Consider the following 17,383-nt stretch of genomic DNA (forward strand, 5'->3'; position numbering starts at 1 on the left):
AGTGAGAATGATGTGATATTTGCAGCCATTATTTCCCCAGGTGCCATACATTTCATACTTCAAAGCTGTGTGTTATGATCCTGAGAGTCTGGATATCTGAAGTAATTATTCAGTTCGGTCTCTCGCTGTTATTTTCGCTCTGTAAAAACGAAGGAATGAAATAAAGCACATTTTTGAGTTGGATAAAAGTTAGCTGAGTTTCTGACTGGATGATAACTGACCCATTTCCTATTTCTCCTCCTCTCCAGCTAACGTTCTGGACACTATGCTGCTGAGGAATTCTGGGAAGGTCGAAGAACATCGGGAGACAGGAAGTGATGCGCCGGCTCTACATCAGCGCTTGCTGTGGTGCTACTGTTACCATCACTGTCCGGAGGACTCCACTAATAACACATGCAGGTATCAGGACACATCCCTCCACACTGGAGTTCTCTTGCACACACTCAGTCTGTAGCCAGTATTAGATGTGTGTTGTGTGTTCAGGACGGACGGTTACTGCTTCACCATGGTGGAGGAAGAGGGTGGAGCGGCTGTGGTGACCTCAGGCTGTCTGGGTCTGGTCGGATCAGAGTTTCAGTGCCGGGTGAGTCATAAACTGCTCTGATTTCCAAAATAAACCACTTAAGTGCATCAGTCCTCAAGCATAGGCAAAACAAAAGCCTTACGTAACTCACTGTGAATTAAACACCTCGTTAAATACTCATGTGCTGCTCCTTTATATTTCACAATGCTCACTTGTATGCCAATATGCAATTTTGTGTCTTAGCTCAAAATTGCTGGAAATAAGCAAATTTCCCCCCACAAAAATATAAAGCAGCTCAACAGTGATAATATAAACAAAGTTTATTGAGCTGCAAATTAGTATATTAGATTGATTTCTGAAGATCATGTGACTGCAGAGTGGAGTAATGATGCTGAAAATACAGCTGCGCATCACAGCTGCAAATCTTAAATTATATCCAAATATAAAACAGTTACTTTAAATTGTAATAATATTTCAGATTATTTCAGTTTTTCCTACATTTTTGATCAAGTAAAGCATAAGGGACTTTTTTAATTCTGCAGTTGAAACAAGCTTCCACACTAATGTCATTCCATGATTTTCCTTCTGTCAATAACAAATGAAGATAGTTTATCAGTTTAGCAGCTGCTTTTTTTCATATTATGAAAATGAACAGCGATTTTTACTGCCAAGCTCCAGAAATGACCATAAAAGTTGTCTGTAGTCAATATTTTATGTGAACCAATACTTCACGCATAAAACTTAAAACCAAAAGCAATCCTTTTTACATTTGTAATACCTGTCCCTGATCTTATTGCGAAAAAAATAAAAATCTGATTTGTTTATTAAAATGTTTTCGACAAAGTCAAGTGGATAGGGAAAAATTATATTAGCAAATAATATCATAGCTTATTTTTACCCATTCATTTTAAGTCCTGCTCCTACTGTATACTATCTGTTATCTTATTAGTGAACGCTGTACAACTGAACGTTTCACTTGAGTTATGTCACATTACAAAGGTTAAATGAGTTGCACGTAGTGTTTCATTGTGTTACTGGCCACCTGAGAGAGCTGGTGTGTTAATGCAGTGTGTGTTTGTGTGTGTTTAGGACACGGGGAACTCTAAACAGCGCCGAGCGCTCGAGTGCTGCACAGATCAGGACTACTGTAACAGAGATCTACATCCAACACTGCCTCCTCTAAGAACACCCAGTGAGTTCACACACGCACACATACACACTATATATTAATACTGAAGATCTAATAATAAAATCTAATGCAAAATTGTATATTCATGTATAATATTATAATAATGATTACTATATACTAACACTTACTAAAGGGGAATAAAAAAATATGATTTAACCTCTTTAGTATTTTCCTTTGGGCAACATTCCTAGAAAAAAATGTCTGATTTGTTCCAAAAAATATATGTAGGTCAGAAGCTCTCACACACCTGTAAGGTTTATTTTGGCTGTTATGAACAAACTCCCCATCAATCAACCCAGCAGAATAGAAGCCTCTCTGTCCGTCACACACACACACACACACACACACACGTGTGTTCACACCCTCACACCTGTGCTGTAGCTCTGATTTCAGCATCACACACACACAGAGCTCCTGAAGGAAGTGTTGAAGAACCGAGTGTGATGATGTAAGAGTTGTTCAACGATGACTCTTTGACATGAAATAATATGTGTATGTGTGTGTGTGTGTGTGCAGGTTACGCAGTGGGAGACATCCATCACATCGCTCTCCTTATCTCAGTGACGGTCTGTAGCTTCATCCTCACCTTCATCCTCCTCTTCTGTTACTTCAGGTGTGTAAGTTACCAACACAAACACAGACTTAGTTTTTGTCTTAAATGATGATAATTTAGTGGATAGTTCTCCCAAAAATCGTTTACTCAAAGTTGTTACAAACGTTTATGTGTTTCTTTCATTTGTTAAGCACAGAAGAAGTATTGTGAAGAATGCATCTTGTTTTTATGTGGACTTCTGGTCATGTTAGTCTGGGGTTGAAGTGGTCTGTGTGGTGTTTCAGGTATAAACGTCACGAGCTAGCCCCGCGCTACAGCCTCGGCCTGCATCCAGACGAGACGTTCATTCCTCCGGGAGAATCCCTGCGGGATCTCATAGAGCAGTCCCAGAGCTCCGGCTCAGGGTCAGGACTCCCCCTGCTGGTGAGAATCACACACACACACACACACACACACACACACACACACACACACACGTTTGTTTTTGTGAAAAGTGTGTTCATTCCATAGGTGTAATGGTTTTTATACTGTACAAACTGTATATTCTATGGCCCTACACCAACCCTACACCTAACCCTAACCCTCACAGAAAACTTTGTGCATTTTTACTTTCTCAAAAAAAAAAAAAAACTAATTCTGTATGATTTATAAGTGTTTTGAAAAATGTGGACATGTGATTGATTGGCTCAATTGAAAATATCAGATACACACAGCAAAGTCTCATTACAACCTGCTAAAATAAAAGATTGGTCTAATTTGACTAAATCATGAAAGAAATATATTACAGTTACACAGTAGAATGTACTTTAAAGTTGTAATAATAATGATGATAATAAAATTTTATACAACTTTTTTTAAGGAATACTGTATAACAAATTATAACAATTTTACCTGTTTTTGATTTTTACTAAATGATAAAAGACAGATTTTAGAAGATAAAAATGAAAAGACACCGCAGAATTTCAGAAAAATTTAATTAATCAGAATCACTATTTACTTGAAAATTTACAGTTAAAACTAAATCAGTTAAAATACAAAACACAGAACTTGTGGAAAAAATTAAAATAATTGAATGAATTAATTATGCTTTTTTATTTTAAAAATGTAATTAAACAATTGAAACTAAATCCAGAGAAGTTACAGTGAAAAACACATGGGGATGGGAGGGGGGGGGTTTAATTAAAAAAAAATAGGACCCTATTCATATTATTTTCTTAGTAAATGTCAATGCACTTGTTGTGTATGATCAGTCACTTGTAATGTAATGTATTTGTAAAGAAAATAACATCTATCTATTATCCTTCTATCTGTCTATGTCTGTGTCTGTAGGTGCAGCGCACTATAGCCAAGCAGATCCAGATGGTGACACAGATCGGGAAGGGCCGTTATGGAGAGGTGTGGATGGGGAGATGGAGGGGAGAGAAAGTGGCTGTGAAAGTCTTTTTCACCACAGAGGAGGCCAGCTGGTTCAGAGAGACAGAGATATATCAGACTGTCCTCATGAGACACGAGAATATACTCGGTGAGACACACAGACACCATCACATTCATATGCTACTGTTATACTATTAATGTAGGAAATATATAGACTATTAAAATACTGCTCGCCAAGCTTAACTAACTCTTGATTTAAAGTTATTCAGCTACCCTCTTGTAAAAGTAGTTAAGTTCACTAATAAAAATATTTAATTTCACTGAAGCCATTAAGGGGGCAGTATTTGTATAATTAGGGTGAATAAAGGAACTCATTACTTTTTATTGCACTTTTTTTTAAATACGAGGACAAATGAGTCAGTGCTTAACCCAATGGTCGTTTAAATAGCTGACGATCACTGCACTATATTTATTCTCATGTAATTTAACAAAGGTCTTTTAATAAAATAAAGTGTCAGGGCTACTGCCTAGGATAAAACAACAACAACAAAAAAGACTGTATTTATGCAACAATTGCTTCTAGAACATTTTGTCAGTCAAACAAACCTCTTTGACAATTAAAAATATTAATTGAGATTTTAAGATAATATTTCAATAATTATATACATTTGTATGTTCATGATTCGGTTAATGGTCACATGACATGCATGTAAGCAAATAAAATAATATTTTTAGTAATTGATTTTGGTTTTATAAATTTTTTTTTATTTATTTAATTAAATTATTAGCTTTCAATTAAAGGGTTAGTTCACCCAAATATTAAAATGATGTCATTAATAACTCACCCTCATGTCGTTCCAAACCCGTGAGACCTCCGTTCACCTTTGAAACACAGTTTAAGATATTTTAGATTTAGTCCGAGAGCTTTCAGTCCCTTCATTGAAGCTGTGTGTATGGTATACTGTCCATGTCCAGAAAGGTAAGAAAAACATCATCAAAGTAGTCCATGTGACATCAGAGGGTCAGTTGGAATTTGTTGAAGCATCGAAAATACATTTTGGTCCAAAAATAGCAAAAACTACGACTTTATTCAGCATTGTCTTCTCTTCCGTGTCTGTTATGAGAGAGTTCAAAACAAAGCAGTTTGTGATATCTGGTTCGCGAACGAATCATTCGATGTAACTGGATCTTCTTGAACCAGTTCACCAAATCGAACTGAATCATGTAAAACTGTTTGCGTCTCCAATACGCATTAATCCACAAATGACTTAAGCTGTTAACTTCTTTAATGTGGCTGACACTCCCTCTGAGTTCAAACAAACCAATATCCAGGAGTAATTCATTTACTCAAACAGTACACTGACTGAACTGCTGCGAAGAGAGAACTGAAGATGAACACCGAGGCGAGCCAGATAATGAACGAAAGATTGACTCGTTTTTGAGTCAAGAACCATTTCTGTCAGACGCCTCCGATTCGAGAACTGAGGAGCTGATGATACTGCACATGTGTGATTTAGCGTGAAGCAAACTGACACACAGAGCGTCTGAACTGAACTGATTCTTTTGGTGATTGATTCTGTGCTAGTGTTATGAGCGCAGGTAAACCGAAGGCTTGAATGAAGCGCAATCATCGCCAATGACGCTATTACGTTGAGCGCAAAAGAACAGTTTAACCGTTTTCTTCAACCGGTTTAATTGAATCAAACTGTCTGAAAGAACTACTGGTGATCTGAAAACAGATATTGGGATATTGGTTTGTTTGAACTTAGAAGGAGTGTCAGCCACATTAAAGAAGTTAACAGCTTTAGTCATTTGTGGATTAATGAGTATTGGAGACGCAAACGATTCAGTTTGATTTGGTGAACTGGTTCAAGAAGATCCAGTTACATCGAATGATTCGTTGGCAAAACGGACATCACTACACTGCAGTGAATGCGCTCACAACAGACAATGCTGAATAAAGTCATAGTTTTTGCTATTTTTGGACCAAAATGTATTTTCGATGCTTCAACAAATTCTAACTGACCCTCTGATGTCACATGGACTACTTTGATGATGTTTTACTTACCTTTCTCAACATGGACAGTATACCGTACACACAGTTTTAATGGAGGGACAGAAAGCTCTCGGACTAAATCTTATGGTTTTGGAACAACATGAGGGTGAGTTATTAATGACATAATTTAGATTTTTGGGTGAACTAACCCTTTAAGTTATAAGACCTCAGACCTCAGACCTCATGTTACCACAGACGTTACTCTGCAAGGCTATTAATAAGGACTACAAAAAAAAAAAAAAATGTGCAAATGTTAAACTAAAACCTCCTCATGTCCATGTTATTTGTCAACTACTCAATTAGCTAAATATTTTAGACATGGGGACTTCTGGGAATTAAAGTGACTTTAGTTCATTAAAACAAACCATGCAAAATAAATCAGTGTGCTATCATTAATCACTTCTTGAGGAAATACAGTGAAAGTGTGTTTGATCATTCGGCTGTAAAGCTCCACGCACAATAAAATGATGAAACAAGCAGCAGTACTGTTTCTTTTCATGCTATTCCACTGTTTGTTAGAAAAAATCGCATTGCTTTTTACAAAACGCCAGAGCTTCTGTCACGCAACTGAAAAATGTAGCTACATTAGCAGCCTATCTACTGTTATTTAATGACTCCCACTGGTGAACATGTAGTCGGTAATTACGGGAAAATGATCCATGTTAAAATGCACGATTGAAGCGTCCTGATTAGCAGTCCTTTCAAATTAATTAGCTGATATCAAATTAATTATTACATTAAATTAAGCAAGGCCTGGCTCGGTATATTTAGCGCACTAATTTGAACTCTCTCTCCAGGGTTCATAGCGGCTGATATTAAAGGCACGGGCTCCTGGACTCAGCTCTACCTCATCACCGACTACCACGAGAACGGCTCTCTGTATGACTATCTCAAATGCACCACCCTGGACAGCCGGGCCATGCTGAAACTGGCGTACTCGTCCGTCTCCGGCCTCTGCCATCTTCACACCGAGATCTTTGGCACGCAGGGCAAACCGGCCATCGCCCACAGAGACCTGAAGAGCAAGAACATCCTGGTGAAGAGGAACGGAGCCTGCTGTATCGCTGACCTCGGCCTGGCTGTCAAGTTTATCAGGTCAGAGGCCACTTGAAATGAAGTGAAAGTGACATTCAGCCAAGTATAGTGACCCATACTCAGAATTTGTGCTCTGCATTTAACCCATCCGAAATGCACACACACAGAGCAGTGTGCATCATTTATGCTGCGGCGCCCGGGGAGCAGTTGGGGGTTCGATGCCTTGCTCAAGGGCACCTCAGTCGTGGTATTGAAGGTGGAGAGAACTGATCATGCACTCCCCCCACCCACAATTCCTGCCGGCTCGAGACTCGACCTCACAACCTTTTCATTAAACGTTTATTAAAACAAAACTTATTAAAATTAGGCTAGATTTAGTTATTTGAAATTTTTTTTTTCATCTATAGTAATATTTTTATTTTATTGCATTGCAGCTTGACCTTAAAAACAATTAATGCTGCCTTAGCGATTAACTGAAATAAAAACAGGTTTAAGCTGAAGTAGTGAAATTACTGAAATTGAAATACAAATAAATTCAAACTCAATATAAATATTAAAAGACTATTAAAAATGAAAAACTGCTAAAGCTTTAAATTAAAACTGAAAATAAAAAATAATAGCAAAGTCAAAATAATAATAATTATTCCAATACTAAAATAATGCTGAAGTATATTTACATGTATTGCTTTATTTCAAAAATCGTCATTAAAAAATATTATTTTTTTTATAAATTATATTCAGATACATACAGCTTTGATAATTAAATACGGATCTATAATTAAAAATGTACAATAAAATTAATTTTTTGAAATTAGCAACTATCTGAAATAAAGAGGTTTAAGTTGTAGTCCAAATTCAAAAACTAAAAAAACTAAAAAAAAAATAATAAAGCTAAATATATATATATATATATATATATATATATATATATATATATATATATATATATATATATATATATATATATATATATATATAAACTAAACAAAAATTAACAAAAATTGAAATTGAAATGGCAACTGAGAATATAAAAATAAAAGCTATTTCAAACTAATAATAAATAGTACAATGGTATATACATAACACAAAAATATATTTACTATATTAATATTATTTATTTATGCATTTATTATACACTTATTCAAAGCCACTTGCAAATGAGGAAAATCACAAGTAAAATGTAATAAGAGCCAGCAGCATAAATATATTGATCATTTTTGTTAGACATACTATAAACATTGCCCCTTAATATACAGTAGCTTCAGTGTAGTTTAGTAGTTAACTGTAGCCTAACTAACTTCTTTTTTTGAAGGGTATTTTGGCTGTAGCTTGGTAAAGTACACTTTCAAAGTTGCATCAACAAGTTTCGCTCTAATGAACTGCAGAAATGATGTGAAGAGTGTATGCTTATGAAATGAGTTCTCCAGCTTAAATATGAGCACTGAAACAGTGTTGTGTCTCATGAACAGCGACACTAATGAAGTGGACATCCCCCTGAACACACGCGTGGGCACCAAACGCTTCATGGCTCCTGAGGTTCTGGACGAGACTCTGAACAGGAACCATTTCCAGTCCTACATCATGGCTGACATGTACAGCTTCGGCCTCATTCTGTGGGAGATCGCCCGCCGATGTGTGTCTGGAGGTGCAGCTCAGAATATTACCGTCGATCATTTCACGATCAGCTTTGTCTCGGTTGATTCTCATAATATCTCTTATTGATGAGGATGATAAAGCTCTAGTCATTTCATTTCTTAATTTTTTTTTTAAACATGCATGTAACAATGCAGTGGAGCACTGATGACATGTCTATGTTTATATATATATATATATATATATTAAAATAAATGTTTTTTAATATTTATAGTTAAGTAATAAGTCGCTATTTAATATTAACAAACTATGCCTCATTAGTAAAAGTCAGTGTTTCGTTATAAATATATAAGAGTAACTATAATTTCTTGTGAAGTCAGTCTCAGTTTGCTCTTTACTCAGTTGTTTGTATCACTTTTATTTTAGTGTTGGATACTATTGTAGTTTTTAATTAATGCTTTTATTTGATTTTCTTTTCATTGTAATTTCAGTTCAAGTTTTACTATTTCTGTCTGTGTTTTTGTCATTCTTATTATTTTTTAAATGTTTATATAGTTTATAGGAATTTTTACTTTCATTTTAGTTATTTTCGTACATGAATATAAACCAGATCAAATTTAGAAATTACATACTTTTTTATACATTTTTATTTTTAATATTTAGATTTATTTAATTTAATGTTTTTTTCAAGTAACAATTATTATTATTTAATAACCCTGGTTTGTATAAATTTTAAGAGGTTAAAAGAGATTTGAATGAGATTGATTAAAGTTTGTTCTTTTGCGTCAGTGTGTTGATTGCTATCCGGATGTTTCTGCAGGTATCGTAGAGGAATATCAGCTTCCGTACCACGATCACGTTCCTAATGACCCGTCGTATGAAGACATGCGAGAGGTTGTGTGTATGAAGAGAATACGTCCGTCTTTCCCTAACCGCTGGAGCAGTGACGAGGTAAACACACACTGATTCAGTGCTCTAGTCTAGATCACAAAAACACACAGACTCTGCCTTGGTGTTCAGTTGTACCCTTTTTTTTTGTCATAATTATTGTCAATATTTCATGTCATATTTATTCATTATAGTCCATTTTTAGCTTATAGAGACAAAATTATTATAGTTCACTAAAACTAAAACCACAGAAACATTTACTTTAAATAAACTTAACCTAAATAAAATGATATGTGTATATATATGCGTGTGTGTGTGTGTGTGTGTGTGTGTGTGTGTGTGTGTGTGTGTGAGTGTGTGTGTGCTCTTGTTTTTGTGACATATCAGGACACATCTCTGTATAATGACATGGGTATGACACAGGTATTACAAGGAGAGGGTGACTTATGAAGACATAACCCATGTCCACATTTTTCAAAACACTTATAAATCATACAGAATGGTTTTTTTTGAGAAAGTAAAAATGCACAAAGTTTCCTGTGAGGGTTAGGTTTAGGTGTAGGGTTGGTGTAGGGCAATAGAATATACAGTTTCTACATTATAAAAACCATTACGCCTATGGGATGAACACACTTTTCACAAAAACGAATGTGTGTGTGTGTGTGTGTGTGTGTGTGTGTGTTTCAACTTGCTTCCAAGGCAAATTTTCCTCATTTTCATTTATACTGATGTATGTATGATTTGCTGAACTAACTAATTTATTCAGATTCATACAATATTTTTTGTCGCATCACTTTATTATAATCATATAAGTCTTATCATGCAAGATATCTATTAGTTTGCAATAGCACATATTAATGATCTAGTGCATTGCACGTTATTTACATTTATCAAAGCAAAGAAATCTAGAAAATTAGAGAAACAAATAACAAACATAATTTTGTAAACTGGATAGTCTGTTTTTTCCTTTTTTTCCCCGAATTAATTAATATCTTGTTGTTTAGCTGTAGCAAAATATTTTTAACCATCATGACTTGATTTTGTTGAAAGAGGGTGATGTTTTTTTGTGTGTTGTCAGTGTTTGAGGCAGATGGGGAAGCTCATGACGGAGTGTTGGGCTCATAATCCGGCCTCTCGTCTCACCGCCCTGCGTGTTAAAAAGACGCTGGCCAAGATGTCCGAGTCCCAGGACATTAAAGTCTGAGAACCGACCAGCAGCACTGACACTAACCCTGAACTCACGCCAGAGCCTCCTGCAAACGACCCGACCGCAGCAGAGGACGCCCGAGATCTGATGTGATCCAGCCGGTCCTGCTGCGTAACACGAGCACCTGCGAACACTGGACAGCGGGACCAAGCCAGATCACATGACTCTCCTCCTTTCTCTTTCCACAGTCTGTTCAGCTCCAACAGGACCATGGTTTTGGATCGGTTGCAGATTTGTGTTGTCAGTCAGTCAACAACTTTTAACACGTTTCCCGCCTTTTTTGGTGGACTGTGCCTTATTTATTTTGTAAATAGATGAAAATGTGAGTGAAGCTTCAATGTACTTGAATAAATGATCTAATGAGAATGATTGTTCTGCGCCGAGTTACTTTCTGTGTTGCTTTTTAGTTGACCATTACGGTCAAGTAAAACCTTTCTTGTTAAGGTGTTTTCTGAATGAATAAAAAGGTTACATAGAACATAAAAAAACACCTTTTATTATATATACATGTATGTATATATATATATATATATATATATATATATATATATATATATATATATATATATATATATATATAATAAAAGGTGTTTTTTATATATATAATTTCATTTCCTGAATTGCCCAATGACACAAACAGCATGCCTTTTCTAACAGCACTTTTAGAAAAATTCATAAAATATTTTTTTTTACCATGTTTTTGTTGCCATGATAAATGTTTGTGAAGATAGTCATGTTTATAATTGCTCAAGGTTAAAGTGTTTAAAAAACAAACAAACAAAAAAATCATTTAAAGAATCTCTAGGAAGGTCAAATAATAATAAATAAAAAAAACACACACACAAAGCCAATTGCTGCGTTGATTAAAAATATAATTTATTTAAAAAATCCTTTACATACATTTTATCAGAAACTGGCTGCAGACATAATAGCGTTTGTTTGTGATTTTTAATGAAGCGTTACTCTGTGGATTAAACTCTCTCTGTACACGAGTCGTATCGATGCACATCTGCCGGCGGTTCACACACAAACACACGTTGCATAGTTGGCACTGCATGATGTCCAGCAGACAGACACTCACTGCACTGCTGCTCTTCAGCCTCACACAGGGGCTTTCCTGTTCTCCTCTTTACTCGTTAATTTGCCTTTTATTTTGCGCACAGCTCCTCTGCTCTGTTGGATTGTGGGAAATGGCAGTTGGTTGGAGACCTTTTTTCCGTGTTGGTGGGGTGGCAGTGGCTGCAGGCGGTGAAACTGCAGATAATAAACCCTGTGTTTCACATTTACAAGCACACCAACACCAGCCTCTGGTGCCACGGATTTCTGCAGAATGCATGCACAGACCGTCATTAACTGTAACGCTCTGTTCCGCCTGTAAACACATTTAGGAGTTTAGACTTCTGTTTAGACTTCTGTTTCCTGCAAATGGGAATATTATATTTGAGCTGAACAGAAATCAAAACAACCCTGTTTGCTTTCTTAATGCATGTTCCTGGTCTCATATGAAAGCCCATTTCTGCCAAATGAGAAAAAAAATCATGCTTTTGGTAAAACAGGATAAATTGTCAAATTTCATTATTATAATATATATATATATATATATATATATATATATATATATATATATATATATATATATATATATATTTGATATACCTGTACCGTATATATATATATGCGACAAGACATTAAAATTTCTAAACTGAAAAAACTATTAAAAAGAAAAGAAAATGTGACAAATCTAAATTATAACAGTCAAAATTATGAGATAAGCTCCCAGCAGACTTGTACAATGATTATAGGTCAAAAATTGAGAATGTTTAAATTGAACATTGAAAAAACGCCATGTCAGAAAGTTAAATTATGAAAGCTCTAAATGATAAAAGTCATAATTATAAGGCAATTTTAAAATATGACAAGTCAAAAATTATGACATACTTAAAGTAGCAGACTTTATGAAAGTCAAAATCATGAACAAAGACAAAATTATGAGATGAAAAAGTAAATTGGGACAACTCAAAATTATAAGATATTAAGTCAATTAGACATTAAAGACTTGAAACAGACAGCATCAACAAAACAGTTGAAATTGTCAATTCTTAATTATAAGTCATAATTCTTGAAATTGAAAAAAAGTAAAATATAAATAGAAAAAGACATATTGAGTCATAATTAAAAAAAGATGAGATACTAAAGAATATTTGAACAAAGACTTTGAAATTATTCGAAAATTATATATATATAAAAAAATCCAAATTACAAGATGGCAAAGGAGAACTGACAAAAAGTCAAAGTGATTACAAATAAAAAATGAGATGCCAAGTCATTATGAGAGTCAAATTGACAAATTGAAAATGGCAAAACATCAAAATTATAGGATGAAAAAGTAAATTATGAAAAATTTTAATTGGCAAAAGCTTATAAATAATGGCGTTAAAATTATAACAAAGTCAACATGATCACAAATAAAAAATATGAGAAACAATGTCAAAATATGACATGACAAAAAATATGAAAGTCTAAATCAGATTTAAGAACTAAACTATAACAAACATCACACATTAAATTATGACTTTCTATATAATAATTTTTGACTTTTTAGGCCATATGTTCTAATGCTTGTCACAATCAATTTGACTTTTTATTTAAAAAAAAATGTTATGTCATAATTATAATTTTCTACAGCATGATTTTAATTTCTTATGTGGCAGAACTGGGATTCCACAGTATATTAAATGATTAATCAGGGAAAATGACAAAAACCTTTCCATCAGAATATAACTCCTTTCTCACTTTCCTTTGTGCGGACATCAACGAGCCCTCGTTCCCCCAGGACACTGCTTTCCTAAATGTCACGAGAAGTTCATGTGCATGTAAATATGACCAGATAATCTCAAGCAAACATATTCCATAGAAATAGAAAGTTTCAGTCATGTATTTGGATATCTATCAAATGTCTGACATCTTTCATGTGATTGAGAGATCTTATTTCTAGTCTAAGTGTGTGGACGAAGGGTCACACAGGAGTGACATCTTTAATATTTGCCAGATAAATCTATTCCACTGGACCGGCAGTGTGACTTGAAAGGAAAAGAAAGGCTGAGTTTTTGCCCTAACCATCAACTAACAAGAACATTTTTGGTTGCTTCGTTTCTCTTTCTGTCTCATGTCACTGGGTAACCAGCACTTCTTTATATGAAACATATCATACAGGTATGTTCTGATATGTTCGGCTGTGATCGTGTGGTAGTGTACAGTAATCTGACTCTGAGTCCGGACAGAAGAGAAAAACCCCTAAAACAATTCACCATAACCACAGCTTCCACCAAAACGCACTACAGTTATGATTACTACAATAACCAACAGCAACTCACTGTCATAGACTTCAGGTGAAGGACTCTGAAACAAGTCGATTCATTCCAGTAATAACAAAAACTGTCCTATCCATCATGTTTTTGCAGAAACTTTAGTCCCTACGTTACGTTTTCATAAGTGATAAATGTACTCTTTTTAAAATAATGCACAATAACGTATTTTATTTTTTAAATAAATACCATTATCTATATACAGGAAATAAAAAATCGTTTATAATAATATTATTTAAATATTTAAATAACAAAATAAAAACATACATTTTAATAACAATAACTAATTATAATTTCATTTAATTCTAATACATAATTTTTTGTTATTTAAAATATTATTACATTTTATTATTTAAATAAACTTATTTAAAATTAAAACAAAAAATATATATATTGAATAATAACAACAAAAGCTAGCAGGAATTATTATGATTATATATAATATATAATTATAAAAATAATAATTCCTCAAATATTTAATATATATATATATATATATATATATATATATATATATATATATATATATATATATATATATGCAATAATAATGTCTATACAATAATAATATAGTTATTATTATTATTTATAGAACAAAGGCAAAATTACAATATCAATATTTACGTCTGCTTTAATTTCTTGGCATTCAAACGATAAACCATAGAGCTTTTGTTTTGGCAGCAGTGGTTATTAACCTTACAACAATAACTTGGTACTAGCCTTCACTTAAAGATTTATATAAAATCATTACAATATTCCAGTAATAACAATAACTGTAGTTCCCGTCATGTTTTAGCAGAACCTGTAGTCACCACAGTGAGTTTTGTTGAGGGGTAAGTTTGCTCTGCGTGTGGTAGAGCGAGGCGTGAAACACTGATGAAGCACAACAGAACAAGCCCATGCAGAACGAGTGAAGATCATCATTATTACAGTCTGAGAAATCATTGCATTCCAGAAAATCAAAAAACAACGTCTGACATGATTCTCCAATCCCTGGCGAGTGCTCACGTGCACTTTTGTTCAACAAACAAACATATTTACTGTCCTCGCGTTACAAAAATAATACAATTCAAATCGCATCTGAACGATAACTGGATTTTAAAGGCCACTTTAAGGTACTCACACTAAATACTGTATTCATGTCTCAAAATATTATATTACATGAGTGTTTGTTGTGACTGCAACCACTAGATGGCACCACAAAATTCAGTAAAACCATGACTAGAGGATGATACAGTGGGAGATTTCTGCTGTCGTGAAAACGGGTTGAGCCTGAAGCGTCTCGACCGTGTTCTTGCTTCACCTTTGACCCCAAACTGGCGGCATCCACATCCACTGATGGCAGCGACGCATGTTTGATAAGATGCCGCACACAGCGTCTTGGTTTTTGATTGAGTGGGAACACAACTTGAGCTGGACATCATCATGGATGTGAGGGTCACTGTTCCTTGGCGATGGCGGCGATGCTGTTGTCATGGCGACCCATCTCCTCCAGGACAGTGGCGAGCTGGTTGAGGTTTCCGTGTGGGAAGTGTTGAGCTTCCCAGAGATCCAGAATCACTCCGGTCGGACTTGTCTTAGTCGCAAAGTAGTTGAGATACCTGCAGGGCACGTGAGAGGAAACACTCAGAGGTGTAGGAACACAATATATCACCAATATAGTTATTTGTGTAAAAAGATGTAATGCTATTTTAATCTGGCTATGTTTTTTTTTTTGTTGTTGTTTTTTTTTTTTTTTTGCACAATCCGATTTGACTATTTTCCCTTTTTTTATTTGGGACTAGGGCATAAACCAATATACAATATTCCTAAATATTAATGTAAATTTAATGTAAAACATATTTGTGAGATTGGTGACATTGAAATATTTTTTTTTTTATGTGATCAGCAAAAGACAAGAAAAAAACTGATTTACTCCTACTGATAAAAATACTTAATTTTGGTAACAGTTAGTATTATCATAATAATAAATATATTATTTAAAAATTAAAAAGTAAAAAATTACTATTGCACAGTAAATAAAAAGACTATTTAATAACAATACTTATTATTATTATTATTATTAGTTGTTCTGTTATTATTCAATATATTAAGTTAAATAAAAGCAATAATAAATCAATAGAAATATTTATATATTCCACAGTAAAAACAAATAGTATTTAAAAACAAACAACAACTATAATAATTATTATTGTTATTCTTATTCAAAATATTTGTAATTTATTGCAATAGTACATATTATTATTCAAACCAATTATTTCAGTTGTATTAATATTTAAATAACAAAAGGTAAATCTGAATCTACTACTGCAATAATTCTATTACAATGTGAATAAAAGACAAATATTTAAAAACAACAACAACAATAATAAAAATGTATACAACAAGATTAACTAATAGTAATAATAATAGTTATACAAATAAAATTAAATTTAAGAATGTTGTTGTTATTATTTGTTTATTTTATGTAACAACAGAAGAATTACTACATCAATATTTATGTTTGTTTTCTTTTCTTTCTTTTTTTTGCTTTGGAAATCCATTTAAATGAATAGTAATAATAACATTAATAATAACACACACAAAAACACGAATTAATTAATTAATTAAAAGAATGTTATTATAATAAGTTTATATAATAACAGTAAAATTACAACACCAATATTTATGTATGTCTTAATTTCTTTCCTTTGAAATGCCATACAGGCTAAAATAAAATACAGAAAAAATACATCTCTGTTTTATGTGTATTGAAGGATTTACTCATCAGCCACAGCTGATTTCCCCAGTAAATATTCAATGATTGAAATTACTTTGGTTAAATTATACTATTAAAAAAAAACAAAAAAACAGCCAGTATTCATGCCTGTCTACAATTGAATTCTATTTCTGTAAGGTGTGACACATCTCGTGACGCTTTCTTTGCATGTTTTTTTTCTTCATGTTTTCCCATCATTCTCACATTTACTGTGTGCAAATATAACAGGAGCAAAAATGAGCAGTGATTCCCAACCAGATGCATGTGTATTTCAGGGAAATTCATAAGAAGAATAATATACTTAACTATAATATAAAACTAAATGATAATATATTCAAATAATAACAGCAAAGTGTCAGCAGGTTGACACACTTCACCATCAGATGGTGTATAACATCAGTCAGTCAGAGCTGCTGTAATCAGAGTTGAATGGAGAAGAAACACATCCCTGCAGAAGGTGCAGCGCAGCCTGTCTTTTCACTTTTAACATCTTTTTTATTTTAACATTTTTTTTCAGGATCCTCCTCGTTTTATCTCTCTTCTTCCTGTCCCCTGTGAACTCAAAATCTCTCGTCTTCTGCTTCTTTCATGCCTGTTGGTCCTCAGAGGTGAACAGCAAACTCTCCATCCTAAACTCTCTCTCGTTTGAAATCAGATCCTCGTTCTTAAAGCGTCCTGCAGTAAAACCTCAACAAGAACTCAAACCATAGGGGTCCTGCGCTTTTTTGCCTTTTCCTCTAATTACGTGGATTGCGAAGGCGCACCGAAACGCTGGTATTTTGAAAAGTTGATGTTTGAGAGAGTGAATCTATCTCTTCGTATCCTCCAGGCAGAAGCAAAAG

At 33.9% G+C, this 17,383-nt stretch overlaps 2 protein-coding genes across 3 annotated transcripts in view; one reads left to right on the forward strand and one right to left on the reverse strand.

Moving 5' to 3' along the window:
• bmpr1ba (bone morphogenetic protein receptor, type IBa) overlaps window positions 1–10,787 on the forward strand; it is an 80,188-nt gene extending 69,401 nt beyond the window's left edge. For both annotated transcript variants that reach the window (XM_052556466.1, XM_052556465.1), the window contains 10 exons: window positions 249–399; window positions 484–583; window positions 1,613–1,715; window positions 2,229–2,325; window positions 2,550–2,688; window positions 3,595–3,787; window positions 6,493–6,790; window positions 8,200–8,375; window positions 9,144–9,274; window positions 10,290–10,787. In XM_052556466.1, coding sequence (XP_052412426.1) covers window positions 266–399; window positions 484–583; window positions 1,613–1,715; window positions 2,229–2,325; window positions 2,550–2,688; window positions 3,595–3,787; window positions 6,493–6,790; window positions 8,200–8,375; window positions 9,144–9,274; window positions 10,290–10,415 — 1,497 coding nt within the window. In that variant the 5' untranslated portion in view covers window positions 249–265 and the 3' untranslated portion in view covers window positions 10,416–10,787. The remainder of the gene's footprint in view (window positions 1–248; window positions 400–483; window positions 584–1,612; window positions 1,716–2,228; window positions 2,326–2,549; window positions 2,689–3,594; window positions 3,788–6,492; window positions 6,791–8,199; window positions 8,376–9,143; window positions 9,275–10,289) is intronic.
• A 3,600-nt stretch (window positions 10,788–14,387) lies between these two features.
• Window positions 14,388–17,383, reverse strand: part of LOC127957790 (netrin receptor UNC5C-like) — a 145,549-nt gene continuing 142,553 nt past the window's right edge. Inside the window, exon 16 of the mRNA XM_052556464.1 lies at window positions 14,388–15,384. Coding sequence (XP_052412424.1) covers window positions 15,222–15,384 — 163 coding nt within the window. The 3' untranslated portion in view covers window positions 14,388–15,221. The remainder of the gene's footprint in view (window positions 15,385–17,383) is intronic.

This window comes from Carassius gibelio, chromosome B5, assembly GCF_023724105.1.
Source record: "Carassius gibelio isolate Cgi1373 ecotype wild population from Czech Republic chromosome B5, carGib1.2-hapl.c, whole genome shotgun sequence".
NCBI classification, from domain to species: Eukaryota; Metazoa; Chordata; class Actinopteri; order Cypriniformes; family Cyprinidae; genus Carassius; species Carassius gibelio.